Source organism: Hemitrygon akajei, chromosome 6, assembly GCF_048418815.1.
Source record: "Hemitrygon akajei chromosome 6, sHemAka1.3, whole genome shotgun sequence".
NCBI lineage: Eukaryota > Metazoa > Chordata > Chondrichthyes > Myliobatiformes > Dasyatidae > Hemitrygon > Hemitrygon akajei.
Window position 1 is genome coordinate 1,424,981 of NC_133129.1, and position 13,709 is coordinate 1,438,689.

The 13,709-nt window shown below is 53.3% G+C and overlaps 1 protein-coding gene across 5 annotated transcripts in view; it reads left to right on the forward strand.

The window, feature by feature from the left end:
• Positions 1–5,280, forward strand: part of hmgcs1 (3-hydroxy-3-methylglutaryl-CoA synthase 1 (soluble)) — a 41,790-nt gene extending 36,510 nt beyond the window's left edge. For all 5 annotated transcript variants that reach the window (XM_073047775.1, XM_073047776.1, XM_073047777.1 and 2 more), the window contains exons 8-9: positions 943–1,109; positions 4,637–5,280. In XM_073047775.1, coding sequence (XP_072903876.1) covers positions 943–1,109; positions 4,637–4,726 — 257 coding nt within the window. In that variant the 3' untranslated portion in view covers positions 4,727–5,280. The remainder of the gene's footprint in view (positions 1–942; positions 1,110–4,636) is intronic.
• Positions 5,281–13,709: the final 8,429 nt, after the last annotated feature.

Here is a 13,709-nt window from a genome sequence, read left to right on the forward strand (position 1 = left end):
CACTGTACTGTTGCCGCAAAAAAGAAATCAAAGTTCATGACCTATGTGAGTGATGTTAAACCTGATTCTGATATGGGTCTCTGTTGTGGACTGAGAGTGGGAAGGGAGCAGGGAGAGGGGTTGGGAAAAGGGGAAGAGAGAGGGGAGGGAGTGGGAAGCACCAGAGAGACATTCTGTAATGATCAACAAACCTATTGTTTGGCATCAAATGACTTTGCCTGGTGTCCCAAGGCTGGGTGTGTCTGTACCCGTGCCACAACCCCCACCCTGGGCACTCCTTCTCTGGCACCCCTCCCACAGCACTCCACTCTCACCAATCCCAACATCCTTTGCTCCCGCCAGATTTACAAACGCATTCTGCTCCACGTTGACAAATACAGTACTGTCAAAAAATCTTAGGCACCCTAACTATATATGCACAGTACTGTATAAAGAATTTAATTTAAATAAGTAGTGCAAAAAGAGTGAAAATACAGTAAAAATAAAGAAAAAAAAAGTGAGACAGTGTACATGGGTTCAACGTCCGTTCAGAAATCTGATGGCGGAGGGGAAGAAGCTGCTTCTAAGTTGTTGAGTGTGAGTCTTCAGGGTCTTGAACCACCATCTTGATGGTAGCAATGGGAAGGGGGCACGTATTGGGTGTTGGGGTCCCTTAATAATGGATGCCACCTTTGAAGGTGTCCTGGATGCTGGGGAGCCTAGTGCCCACGATGGAGCTGGCTGAGTTTGCAACCCTGTGCAGTGGCCCCTCCATACCTGACGGAGATTTAACCAGTCAGAATGCACTGCATGGTACATCTGTAGAAATTTGCAAGTCTGGTGACGTACCAAAAGCCTTACTGAAATACATCCCTTGGCATATTCGGGGATGAGTCTTCGCTGCTGAATGCTTGGTGAATCTGCTGATCACGTTGTCTCCTCCCCCCTACCCCCACCCTACAGCCGGACAGCAGCCCCAGGGTGCAGTGGAGGACCTGTTTCCCGGCACCTGGTACCTGACCCATGTGGACGAGAAGCATCGAAGGGACTACGCACGTCGCCCCTTCCTGGAGAACGGGAGCCTCGAGGCACCAATCGGCACGCACCACAGCAACCCTGCCACTGCGGAGGTAGGGGAGGGTGGGGGCGCCAAGATAGCCTAGCAGTTAGCAGCACACTCTCATGTCCTCGGGGCATCAAAGCTCCAGTGTCCTCTGTAAACAAGTTTGTACATTCTTTCCTGTGAGTATGTGGGTTTCCTCCCATTGTCCAGCGATGTGCGGGTTGGGTTAATCGGTCATGGTAAATTGTCCCGTAATTAGGCTAGGAGTAAATTGGTGAGTTGCTGGGTGGGCAGCTCAAAGAACCTGTTCTCTAAATAAATAAATGGAGTAGGTTACAGATGGGGAAATGGCAGCGGAGAGTGTCAGTGGGAGAGTAGGAGGAAGGCAGTGGATTGGAGTGAACAAAGGGGTGAGGGATGGGGTTGGTACTGGAGGGTGGATGATGTTATGGAGCTGAAGGGAGAGAGGTGGGCTCCAGTATAGTTCGGAGCAGCTCGGTGACACACTGCTGTTTCACAACTCTAGTGACCGGGTTTGATCGTGACATTTGCCGTTACCCTGGTGTGGGGTTTGCCCCTTCTCCCTGTGAAAGCATGGGTTCCTCCTGGGTGGTCTGGTTCCCCCTCACACCACCGTGAGGGGTGAAGAACAGGAGGGAGGATGGAGTGCGGAGAGGGGCTTCAATGTAGTTTTGGACACTGCCTCGCAGTTCCAGAGAGCCAGGTTTGATCCCAACACCTGCCGCTGTCTGTGTGGAGTTTGCACGTGCTGCACCCTGTGGGTTTCCTCCCACATCCCAGTGACATATGGGTCAGTGGGTTAATGGGCACTGGAGTGAGAGAGTGAGAGGTAGAAGAACATGAAGAGTGCTGGTGGACACGAGAAAGGAATGTGGGGAATGGGATTACAGGGATTGATCTGAGATTGTACAGGTATCTGATGGGCCAAATGGCCTTGACTGTTATAGAGAGGGAGAATGAGAGACAACTTGATAGAGGTGGACCAGATGATAAGAGGCATAGACCATGTGGACAGCCAGAGACTTTTTCCCAGGGCGGAAATGGCTAATATAAGGGGGCATAATTTTAATGTGATTGGAGGCAAATATAGAGGGGATGTTAAAGGTAGGTTTTTTTTACACAGAGTGGTTGGTGCATGATGGTAGAGGCAGCTACAATAGGGACAACTCTTAGACACATTGTCATCATCATCATGGGCCGTATGACGTGGGCGATCATGGTCTCTTCAAAACCATGAAAACCTTGGCAAATTTTTCTACAGAAGTGGTTTACCATTAACTTCTTCCAGGCAGTGTCTTTACAAGACGGGTGTTCCCAGCCATTATCAATACTCTTCAGAGATTGTCTGCCTGGCATTAGTGGTCACATAACCAGGACGTGATATTCAGATTCAGTTTATTGTCATTTATAAACCACAAATACAATGCAGTTAAAAAATGAGACAACGTTTTCCGGAATGATATCACGAAAAAGCACAAAACAGACTACACCAGAAAAACCACATAACGTTTGGTAGTCCCCAATCCAGAGTCCGGAGAGGCTGCTGCGTATCGATATCACGCTACCGTTTTAGTACGTTCCCCGGAAAGGAACTACAAACCTAAAGCTAGAAGACCTACACAAAACCACATAGTTACATATAGTTATAGTTAACATATAGTTTTAACAGTGCAGGCAATACCATAATTGATAAAAGACTAACTGACAAAGACCACATAATTATAGCACATAGTTCCAACAGTGCAAAGCAATACCGTAATCTGATACAGAGCAGTCCATGGCACAGTTTTAAAAAATCTCAAAGTCCCGACAGCCCATCATCTCACGCAGACAGTAGAAGGAAGAAAAAACTTCCTGCCATGAACCTCCAGAGCCGCAGCTTGCCGATACAGCACTCTGGGAGCTCCGACCACAGCCAACTCCGAATCCGTCCGAAAACTTCGAGCCTCTGACGCCGAGCACCACCTCTGCCAAGCGCTTCCGACCCTGGCACCGGCCGCCAAGCAACAGGCAAAGCCGAGGATTCGGGGCCTTCCTCCCGGAGATTTTTCCGATTGCACAGTAGCAGCGGCAGCAAAACAGGCATTTCAAAAGTTTCACCAGATGTTCCTCCGTGCTTCTCGCGTCCGTCTCCATCAAATCAGGATTGTACACAGCATCCTACATGACAGATTACAGATATTCATTCCAAAGTGGCCGCTGCGCGCTGCATCACACCGCCATCTAAAAGGTCATGGGCCAAGGGACATGTACTCTGCTGTAGAGGTTTACTTTCTCTGAAATGTGTTGTACTGTGTGTGGAGTATGGGATGTGACTGGGATTACAGCGAGCTGTTGGGTTGGTAGAGGGGGATGGAGGGGCATTAGGAGAGTGGTTGAGGGACAGAGGCAAGGTTTGGGTGGGGGTGTTAAGTAGGGGGAAAGGTGGGTGGTGATAACCGAGGGGCAGTGGCATGTGAATTGAGGTGGTGTGGGGTTGTGGGTGAGGCACATGGAACTCTCTGGGGAGGGATTGAATTGAGATGGTGTGGGGTTGTGGACAAATTGCAGGACACTCTCGGGGCTGGGGTATTTGAATTGGTAACATGAATCGAGGTACAGTGAAAATCTTGTCTTGCATACTGTTCATACAGATCACATCATTACATAGAGCATTGAGGTAGAACGTGGGAAAATGCAGAATGAAGTGTAACAGCTACAGAGAAAGTGCAGTACAGGCAGACAATAAGGTGCAAGTTCATAACGAGGTAGATTGAGAGGTCAAGAGTTCCTGTTATCTTGTCACAACTACAGTAATAGATCAGCAAATTGGTCATGGGTTTATTGAATTTTTTTTAAAGATCAGCTATATTTATCACATGTACATCAAACATCGAAACATGCAGTGAAATGCTTTGTTTGCGTTAAATCAAACCACCACACTTCCGCCGCTGACGTAGTATGCCTGTAACTATGTCTTTGGACTGTGGGAGGGAGTCCATACGGTCACTGGGAGAACGTGCAAACTCCTTACAGACAGCGGTGGGAATTGAACCCCAATCGGTGATCTCTGACGTGTAAAGCGATTGCATTAGCCGCTGCACTATCGTGTCGTACCTGATGTCACATGTGCCCAATACGTGGGCACATCCCTCCCGTCGTTGGCAGTATCTCGTATTGCATTGATTTATGACGACCGCCATGTACCGAGGTTCAGTTCTCAGTCTCCTGTACAGATCAAATCATTCCTCAGTGCTTTGAGCTGTAACGGGGTAGAACAAATTACGTAGTGGTTCTCGCAATGCTATTACAGCTTGGGGCATTGGAGTTTGCAGTTCAGATCCAGCGTCCTCTGTAAGAAAGTTTGTACGTTCTTCCCCTGTGCTTGTGGGTTTCCTTCAGGTGCTCCGGTTTCCTCCCACAGTCCAAAGACGTATGGGTTTGTAGGTTGATTGGTCATTATACATTGTCCTGTGATTAGCTCGGGTTAATTCAGGGGGGTTGCTGGGCTGGAAGGGGACAATTATAGTGGAAGTAGTGAGTGACTCTGTAGGGGGCAGTCATGCATCTAACGATATTCACCTTCTTTCCTAGTCTGCACCCAGTCCAGCGAAAAAAATGCCCAGGATCCCAGCAACGGGCACCCAGCCCGGCACCGCGAGCGTCACCAATGGAGACCACTGACTGACCACCCCCCCTCTCGGATGGGATAGGTGGGGAGAGAGGGAGAATGCGCCCCACCGAGACCGGAGATCGATCCCTCTAGAAGCAAGGTCACTGGGTCACGGCCGGAATCAAGGGAAGGATTGCATGGGAATTCTGCAGGCCGGTCGCCTCGATGTACAGTTGGTGTGTGTACCCCCTGCCCCCAATGCCTATCTGCTGTTACATTTTATTTGCAATCAGACGCTGTAATTATTTGAAATTCTGTTTGTTGCCTGGTGCTGGGGTGCCCCCTGGTGCCCCCACCTGTTTATATGCTCTGTAATTTAGCTGTTGGATATTCTAGCTGAGAGTTCAGTACGCACAGTGAGTTGGCACCAGCGTCAATGACGTGCAATGCTGTTCCGCCATCCCCCCCACCCCCAGCTGCTGTTTGTGACTATTGAGCTGTTGGGATTTAATTTAATCCACTGTGTAAAAAGAAACGTTAATTAAACTACATCCAAAACACAAAATGTGTTAACAAATTTAGGATCCATTGTAAAGTTCTTTTTAAATAAAAATATACGCAAACAGCTTGTGAATTTGGTTTTCTGGAGCAGTGGAGGTGGGGAGTGAGGCCTCGGTTGGTTGAGGTCGACCATGAGGTTGTGTCCTAGCTGTCTGTGTTTGATCTGCAAGCCGGGGCGGTACGATACGGAGAGCAAGCTGTTGCCCGTGCACCAGGCCTCCCCTCTCCACGCAGCTGATGAATCTAAAGGAACAGCAGAGACCGATACAGTTTGACATCAGCGGCGTCGCAGGAGTTGCCAGTCAGCGTTGAGCTCAGCGTAGGACTGCCTTACACCAGCTCCGGACTTTTCCCTCTGGGTTTACTCCTTGTGGCTATACCCCTGAGTAGGTATAGCCTCAAGGCAGCGGAGGTTTGAGATCTCATTTTTCCTTCTAGATGAGCTGCCAACCACAGCTGTTGAGCCCCATCTGCCCGAAGTGACTGGTTTTAAGGTGCCAGTAACCTGCCTTTGTCCCTTCTGTCAGTAGAAACGGTTCTGCTGGGCCTAGCAGCCAAGTCACCTGGCAAGGACAGTTGCTGGACTTGGTTGTCAGTGGCTATTTGAGATGCACGCTATTGGGAGCATAACCTCACTATGCCTCCCTACCCTCTGACTCTTGACAACCTTAAGGTTTGTTTTTTAAAAGGATACTCTCAGTCATTCTCTTTGACTGCCTGCTTTCCTGCGGTCTTTGGTGTTGACTCCAATATTAACCGTGCCTTGACTTTGTTTCTAAACATCCTCTTGCCCCATCTCTGAGAAAGCCACAAGATTAGGGTCCCAGGGTAAGAAGCACAAAATGCTGGAGGAACTGCCAGTACTGATGAAGAGTCTCGGTCTGCAACCGTTCACTCCCCTCCAGAGATGCTGCCTCGAGAGAAGGTGTGTGTGAGCAAGAGGATGTGAACTCTGGCAGTGAGATTCTCAGCTTGAATCTAACTGTTTGATTCTAAAGCATTCCCAGGCAATACCAGTAGTAACTGTAGAAGGTCAAGGTAAGAGGATTGCTTTGCCAACTAAATCAGGAAGTTATGTTGTGGTTTTATAAAACTGTACTTGGGCCGCATGTGGAGAATTGCATACAATTCTGGTCGTTTATCGGAAGGATGTCAAAGCTTTAGAGAGAGTGCAGAGGAAGTGTATCAGGATGTTGACCTGGATTAGAGGGAATGAGAGGTTGGAATAACTGGTTGCTTTCTCTGGAGCAGTGGAAGCTGAGGAGAGATCTGATAAGAGTTTATAAGATTATGAGAGGCATAGGTAGAGTGGACAGACAATATCAGATTTCAGGGGTTGAAGTGGGCGTACATTCAAGGTGAGGGGATAATTTTAAAAGAGATGTGAGGGGCAAGTTCTTACCCCCAGTGGTGGGTGCCTGGAATGTGCTGTCTGCTGCTGGTAGAGGCAGGAACATTTAAGAGACATTTTGATTGGCACATAAATATGAGGAAAACGGTGATATGGGCAAACAGATCGGTTAGCCATTCAATTACTAATTTAATATGTTCAGCACAACATTGAGGGCCAGTTCCTGTGCTGTACCGTTCAGAGGATGTGGGTTTTGCAGTCCGAACCAATATTTAATTAACCCTCCCGAGTTAGTTGTCCTTCAGAAAGTGTTGGTGAGCTGCCTTCTCGAGCCACTGCCGTCCTTGAGGTGAGAGTTACACCTGCGGTACTGTTAGGGAGGGAGTTCCAAAGTTTGGACCCGGTGAAGGAGCAGGGATGTATTTCCATTTCAGGATGACGTGTGGCCTGGAGGGAACCTCAGTGCTAGGGAAGGTGCTCATGGAGATGGTGGCTTGGGAAGGTGCTGGTGGACGTGGTGGCTTGGGAAGGTGCTCATGGAGGTGGTGGGTCGGGAAGGTGCTGGTGGAGGTGGTGGGTCGGGAAGGTGCTGGTGGAGATGGTGGGTCGGGAAGGTGCTGGTGGAGATGGTGGCTTGGTAAGGTGCTGGTGGAGATGGTGGGTCGGGAAGGTGCTGGTGGAGATGGTGGGTCGGGAAGGTGCTGGTGGAGATGGTGGCTTGGGAAGGTGGTGGGTCGGGAAGGTTCTGGTGGAGGTGGTGGGTTGGGAAGGTGCTGGTCGAGGTGGGTCGGGAAGATGCTGATGGAGATGGTGGCTTGGGAAGGTGCTGGTGGAGATGGTGGGTCGGGAAGGTGCTGGTGGAGGTGGTGGCTCGGGAAGGTGCTGGTGGAGGTGGTGGCTCGGGAAGGTGCTGGTGGAGGTGGTGGGTCGGGAAGGTGCTGGTGGAGATGGTGTGTCGGGAAAGTGCTGGTGGAGGTGGTGGGGTGGGAAAGTGCTGGTGGAGGTGGTGGGGTGGGAAGGTGCTGGTGGAGATGGTGTGTTGGGAAGGTGCTGGTGGAGGTGGTGGGTCGGGAAGGTGCTGGTGGAGGTGGTGTGTCGGGAAAGTGCTGGTGGAGGTGGTGGGGTGGGAAAGTGCTGGTGGAGGTGGTGGGGTGGGAAGGTGCTGGTGGAGATGGTGTGTTGGGAAGGTGCTGGTGGAGGTGGTGGGTCGGGAAGGTGCTGGTGGAGGTGGTGGGTCGGGAAAGTGCTGGTGGAGGTGGTGGGGTGGGAAAGTGCTGGTGGAGGTGGTGGGGTGGGAAGGTGCTGTTGGAGACGGTGGGTCGGGAAGGTGCTGGTGGAGGTGGTGGGTCGGGAAGGTGCTGGTGGAGGTGGTGTGTCGGGAAGGTGCTGGTGGAGATGGTGGGTCGGGAAGGTGCTGGTGGAGGTGGTGGGTCGGGAAGGTGCTGGTCGAGGTGGTGGGTCGGGAAGGTGCTGGTGGAGATGCTGGGTTGGTGATGCACTGTGGCGACCCAATTACTAGCACACTCGAACCGGCTGACAATTAGCCAGCGTGCAGGCACAAAGGCTAGGTCCGCAACAAAGGGAGAAAGCCTGAGGGGGTTTTCAGTACGTGCCTCTCGAGGCATCCGGCGGGGGAGAGAGGTTTTAAAGCAAGGCTGTGAAGTTGGATTAAACTTTATCTTTGACTGCAGTTTACCGACTCCGTGTCGTTACTTTAGCGCTGCGTGTAGCACACCGCTACAGCACCGTCAATAACTCTCGGAGACTGGAAGTGAACGATAGGCTTCTATTTGCAGCAAAATGGAGCACGACATCTCGGAGACTGAGGGAGGAGCAGTGCCCCAATCGCCTCTATACAGGGGTCTGTGGGGGGAGCCACAGGAGCAGTCAGCAGAGGGGCGTGACCAGACAGGTATACACATAGTTTACCATATTCACACCCCCCCCCCCCCCCTTGTTTTAAAAGGGAGTCCCCACAGGGCGAAGTTTCTTACAAGTATATTTACAGGTCAAGTCTATCAGGCGGTCGAGTCTGTCGCTGCGATCTACGTAGCACCGGTGGTGATTGCACCGGTGACGGTGGTTGTGCTGGCTCCGGCCTGACTTGAGGTGCCAGCCCGTTAGGCGTCAGTAATCCCTCATGCGAGTGCGTGGCACTGGGTATGGGAGTGTCGTGAGGAGTCTGTGTAGGGCTTGGTGTGCACGGTGTCTCGTGAGTATATACATCGGTGGGTACAGGGTTCATAGTCACCGTGGAGTGTTCGGGGTAGAGGTCTGGGGCTCCTGCAGACACCAGGTCACGGACGGAGACCGTGTCCTCCCGCCCATCAGGTAAGACCACGTAGGCATACTGGGGGTTCGCATGAAGTAGGTGAACCCTCTTGACCATCGGGGAGTATTTATTGCTCCTCACATGTTTCCGGAGCAGCACTGGCCCTGGGGACGTCAGCCAAGCTGGTAGGGTGGTCCCAGTGGCAGACTTCCTGGGAAAAGAAAAGAGTCGCTCATGAGGGGTGGCATTGGTGGATGTGCATAACGGAGCGGATGGAATGGAGTGCCTCGGGGAGGACCTCCTGCCAGCGAGAGACCGGCAATCCCTTTGACCTAAGGGCTAAGAGTGTGGCCTTCCGCACCGTGGCATTCTCCCTCTCCACCTGTCCATTCCCCCGGGGATTATAGCTCGTGGTCCTACTAGTAGCAATACCCCTAGCCAGCAGGTATTGGCGCAGCTCGTCACTCATAAACGAGGACCCTCTATCACTGTGGATATAGCAGGGATATCCACAGAGTGAAGAGCTGGTGCAGGGCTTTTATGATGGACGTGGCAGTGGTATCGGGGCAGGGGATGGCAAAGGGGAACTGTGAGTACTTGTCCATTATGTTGAGAAAGTACACATTGCGGTTGGTGGAGAGAAGGCGGCCCTTAAAGTTGACACTCAGTCGCTCAAAATGGTGGGTGGCCTTGATAAGTTGTGCCTTTTCAGGACAGTAGAAGTGCGGTTTGCACTCAGCGCAGACTTGGCAGTCCCTGGTCATCGTCCTGATTTCCTCAAGGGAGTGAGGCAGGTTCCGGGCTTTCACGAAATGGTAAAGCCGGGTGACCCCCGGGTGGCAAAGATCTGCATGGAGGGCGTATAGCCGGTCGAGCTGTGCACTGGCACATGCTCCCCGGGATAGGGCATCAGGGGTCTCACTGAGCCTTCCAGGCCGGTACAGGATGTCATAGTTGTAGGTGGAGAATTCTATTGTGCATCGTGGCAGGATCGGTCACATGAATCTCCTCCAGGTACGATTCGAAGCATGGTAGACAGAGTTCGAAAGCGTCGCCGGCTTCCAGGGATTGAGGGTCGAGATCCAATCTGTCGGGTCGTAAAATGCTCTCCATGTTTTAAAATTGCTGCTAATAAAATTGATGCACCATCAATAACTCTGGAAGCGAACGATAGGTTTTTATTAGCATCAAAAATGGAGCACGACATCTCGGAGACTGAGGGAGGAGCAGTGCCCCAATCGCCTTTATACAGGGGTCTGTGGGAGGAGCCACAGGAGCAGTCAGCAGAGGGGCGTGTCCAGACAGGTATATGTAGTTTACCACAGTCGGAAAGGTGCTGGTGGAGGTGGTGGGTTGGGAAGGAGCTGGTGGAGATGGTGGGTTGGGAAGCTGCTGGTGGAGGTGGTGGGTCGGGAAGGTGTTGGTGGAGGTGGTGGGTCGGGAAGGTGCTGGTGGAGATGGTGGGTTGGGAAGGTGCTGGTGGAGGTGGTGGGTCGGGAAGGTGCTGGTGGAGATGGTGGGTCGGGAAGGTGCTGGTGGAGACGGTGGGTCGGGAAGGTGCTGGTGGTGATGGAGGGTCGGGAAGGTGCTGGTGGAGATGGTGGGTCGGGAAGGTGTTGGTGGAGGTGGTGGGTCGGGAAGGTGCTGGTGGAGGTGGTGGGTCGGGAAGGTGCTGGTGGAGATTGTGGGTCGGGAAGGTGCTGGTGGAGACGGTGGGTCGGGAAGGTGCTGGTGGAGACGGGTCGGGAAGGTGCTGGTGGAGGTGGTGGGTCGGGAAGGTGTTGGTGGAGATTGTGGGTCGGGAAGGTGCTGGTGGAGATGCTGGGTCGGGAAGGTGCTGGTGGAGATTGTGGGTCGGGAAGGTGCTGGTGGAGACGGTGGGTCGGGAAGGTGCTGGTGGAGACGGGTCGGGAAGGTGCTGGTGGAGGTGGTGGGTCGGGAAGGTGCTGGTGGAGATTGTGGGTCGGGAAGGTGCTGGTGGAGATGGTGGGTCGGGAAGGTGCTGGTGGAGGTGGTGGGTCGGGAAGGTGCTGGTGGTGGTGGTGGGTCGGGAAGGTGCTGGTGGTGCTGGTGGGTCGGGAAGGTGCTGGTGGTGCTGGTGGGTCGGGAAGGTGCTGGTGGAGGTGATGGGTTGGGAAGGTGCTTGTGGAGGTGGTGGGTCGGGAAGGTGCTGGTGGAGGTGGTGGGTCGGGAAGGTGCTGGTGGAGGTGGTGGGTCGGGAAGGTGTTGGTGGAGGTGGTGGGTCGGGAAGGTGCTGGTTGAGGTGGTGGGTCGGGAAGGTGCTGGTTGAGGTGGTGGGTCGGGAAGGTGCTGGTGGAGGTGGTGGGTCGGGAAGGTGCTGATGGAGGTGGTGGTCGGGAAGGTGTTGGTGGAGATGGTGGGTCGGGAAGGTGCTGGTGGAGGTGGTGGGTCGGGAAGGTGCTGGTGGAGGTGGTGGCTCGGGAAGGTGCTGGTGGAGATGGTGGGTCGGGAAGGTGCTGATGGAGGTGGTGGTCGGGAAGGTGTTGGTGGAGATGGTGGGTCGGGAAGGTGCTGGTCGAGGTGGTGGGTCGGGAAGGTGCTGGTCGAGGTGGTGGGTCGGGAAGGTGCTGGTGGAGATGCTGGGTTGGTGATGCACTGTGGCGACCCAATTACTAGCACACACGAACCGGCTGACAATTAGCCAGCGTGCAGGCACAAAGGCTAGGTCCGCAACAAAGGGAGAAAGCCTGAGGGGGTTTTCGGTACGTGTCTCTCGAGGCATCCGGCGGGGGAGAGAGGTTTTAAAGCAAGGCTGTGAAGTTGGAATAAACTTTATCTTTGACTGCAGTTTACCGACTCCGTGTCGTTATTTTAGCGCTGCGTGTAGCACACCACCACAGCCCCGTCAATAACTCTCGGAGACTGGAAGTGAACGATAGGCTTTTATTAGCAGCAAAATGGAGCACGACATCTCGGAGACTGAGGGAGGAGCAGTGCCCCAATCGCCTCTATACAGGGGTCTGTGGGAGGAGCCACAGGAGCAGTCAGCAGAGGGGCGTGACCAGACAGGTATACACATAGTTTACCATATTCACACCCCCCCCCCCCTTGTTTTAAAAGGGAGTCCCCACAGGGCGAAGTTTCTTACAAGTATATTTACAGGTCAAGTCTATCAGGTGGTCGAGTCCGTTGCTGCGATCTACGTAGCACCGGTGGTGATTGCACCGGTGACGGTGGTTGTGCTGGCTCCGGCCTGACTTGAGGTGCCAGCCCGTTAGGCGTCAGTAATCCCTCATGCGAGTGCGTGGCACTGGGTATGGGAGTGTCGTGAGGAGTCTGTGTAGGGCTTGGTGTGCACGGTGTCTCGTGAGTATATACATCGCTGGGTAAGGGGTTCATAGTCACCGTGGAGTGTTCGGGGTATGGGGTCTGGTGCTCCTGTGGGCGCCAGGTCACGGACGGAGACCGTGTCCTCCCGCCCATCAGGTAAGACCACGTAGGCATACTGGGGGTTCGCATGAAGTAGGTGAACCCTCTCGACCATCAGGGAGTATTTATTGCTCCTCGCATGTTTCCGGAGCAGCACTGGCCCTGGGGACGGCAGCCAAGTCGGTAGGGTGGTCCCAGTGACAGACTTCCTGGGAAAAGAAAAGAGTCGCTCATGAGGGGTGGCATTGGTGGATGTGCATAACGGAGCGGATGGAGTGGAGCACCTCGGGGAGGACCTCCTGCCAGCGAGAGACCGGCAATCCCTTTGACCTAAGGGCTAAGAGTGTGGCCTCCCGCACCGTGGCATTCTCCCTCTCCACCTGTCCATTCCCCCGGGGATTATAGCTCGTGGTCCTACTAGTAGCAATACCCCTAGCCAGCAGGTATTGGCGCAGCTCGTCACTCATAAACGAGGACCCTCTATCACTGTGGATATAGCAGGGATATCCACAGAGTGAAGAGCTGGTGCAGGGCTTTTATGATGGACGTGGCAGTGGTATCGGGGCAGGGGATGGCAAAGGGGAACTGTGAGTACTCGTCCATTATGTTGAGAAAGTACACATTGCGGTTGGTGGAGAGAAGGCGGCCCTTAAAGTTGACACTCAGTCGCTCAAAATGGCGGGTGGCCTTGATAAGTTGTGCCTTTTCAGGACAGTAGAAGTGCAGTTTGCACTCAGCGCAGACTTGGCAGTCCCTGGTCATCGTCCTGATTTCCTCAAGGGAGTGAGGCAGGTTCCGGGCTTTCACGAAATGGTAAAGCCGGGTGACCCCCGGGTGGCAAAGATCTGCATGGAGGGCGTATAGCCGGTCGAGCTGCACGCTGGCACATGCTCCCCGGGATAGGGCATCAGGGGTCTCACTGAGCCTTCCAGGCCGGTACAGGATGTCATAGTTGTAGGTGGAGAATTCTATTGTGCATCGTGGCAGGATCGGTCACATGAATCTCCTCCAGGTACGATTCGAAGCATGGTAGACAGAGTTCGAAAGCGTCGCCGGCTTCCAGGGATTGAGGGTCGAGATCCAATCTGTCGGGTCGTAAAATGCTCTCCATGTTTTAAAATTGCTGCTAATAAAATTGATGCACCATCAATAACTCTGGAAGCGAACGATAGGTTTTTATTAGCATCAAAAATGGAGCACGACATCTCGGAGACTGAGGGAGGAGCAGTGCCCCAATCGCCTTTATACAGGGGTCTGTGGGAGGAGCCACAGGTGCGGTCAGCAGGGTCTGTGGGAGGAGCCACAGGAGCAGTCAGCAGAGGGGCGTGTCCAGACAGGTATATGTAGTTTACCACAGTCGGAAAGGTGCTGGTGGAGGTGGTGGGTTGGGAAGGTGCTGGTGGAGGTGGTGGGTCGGGAAGGTGCTGGTGGAGGTGGTGGGTCGGGAAGGTGTTGGTGGAGGTGGTGGGTCGGGAAGGTG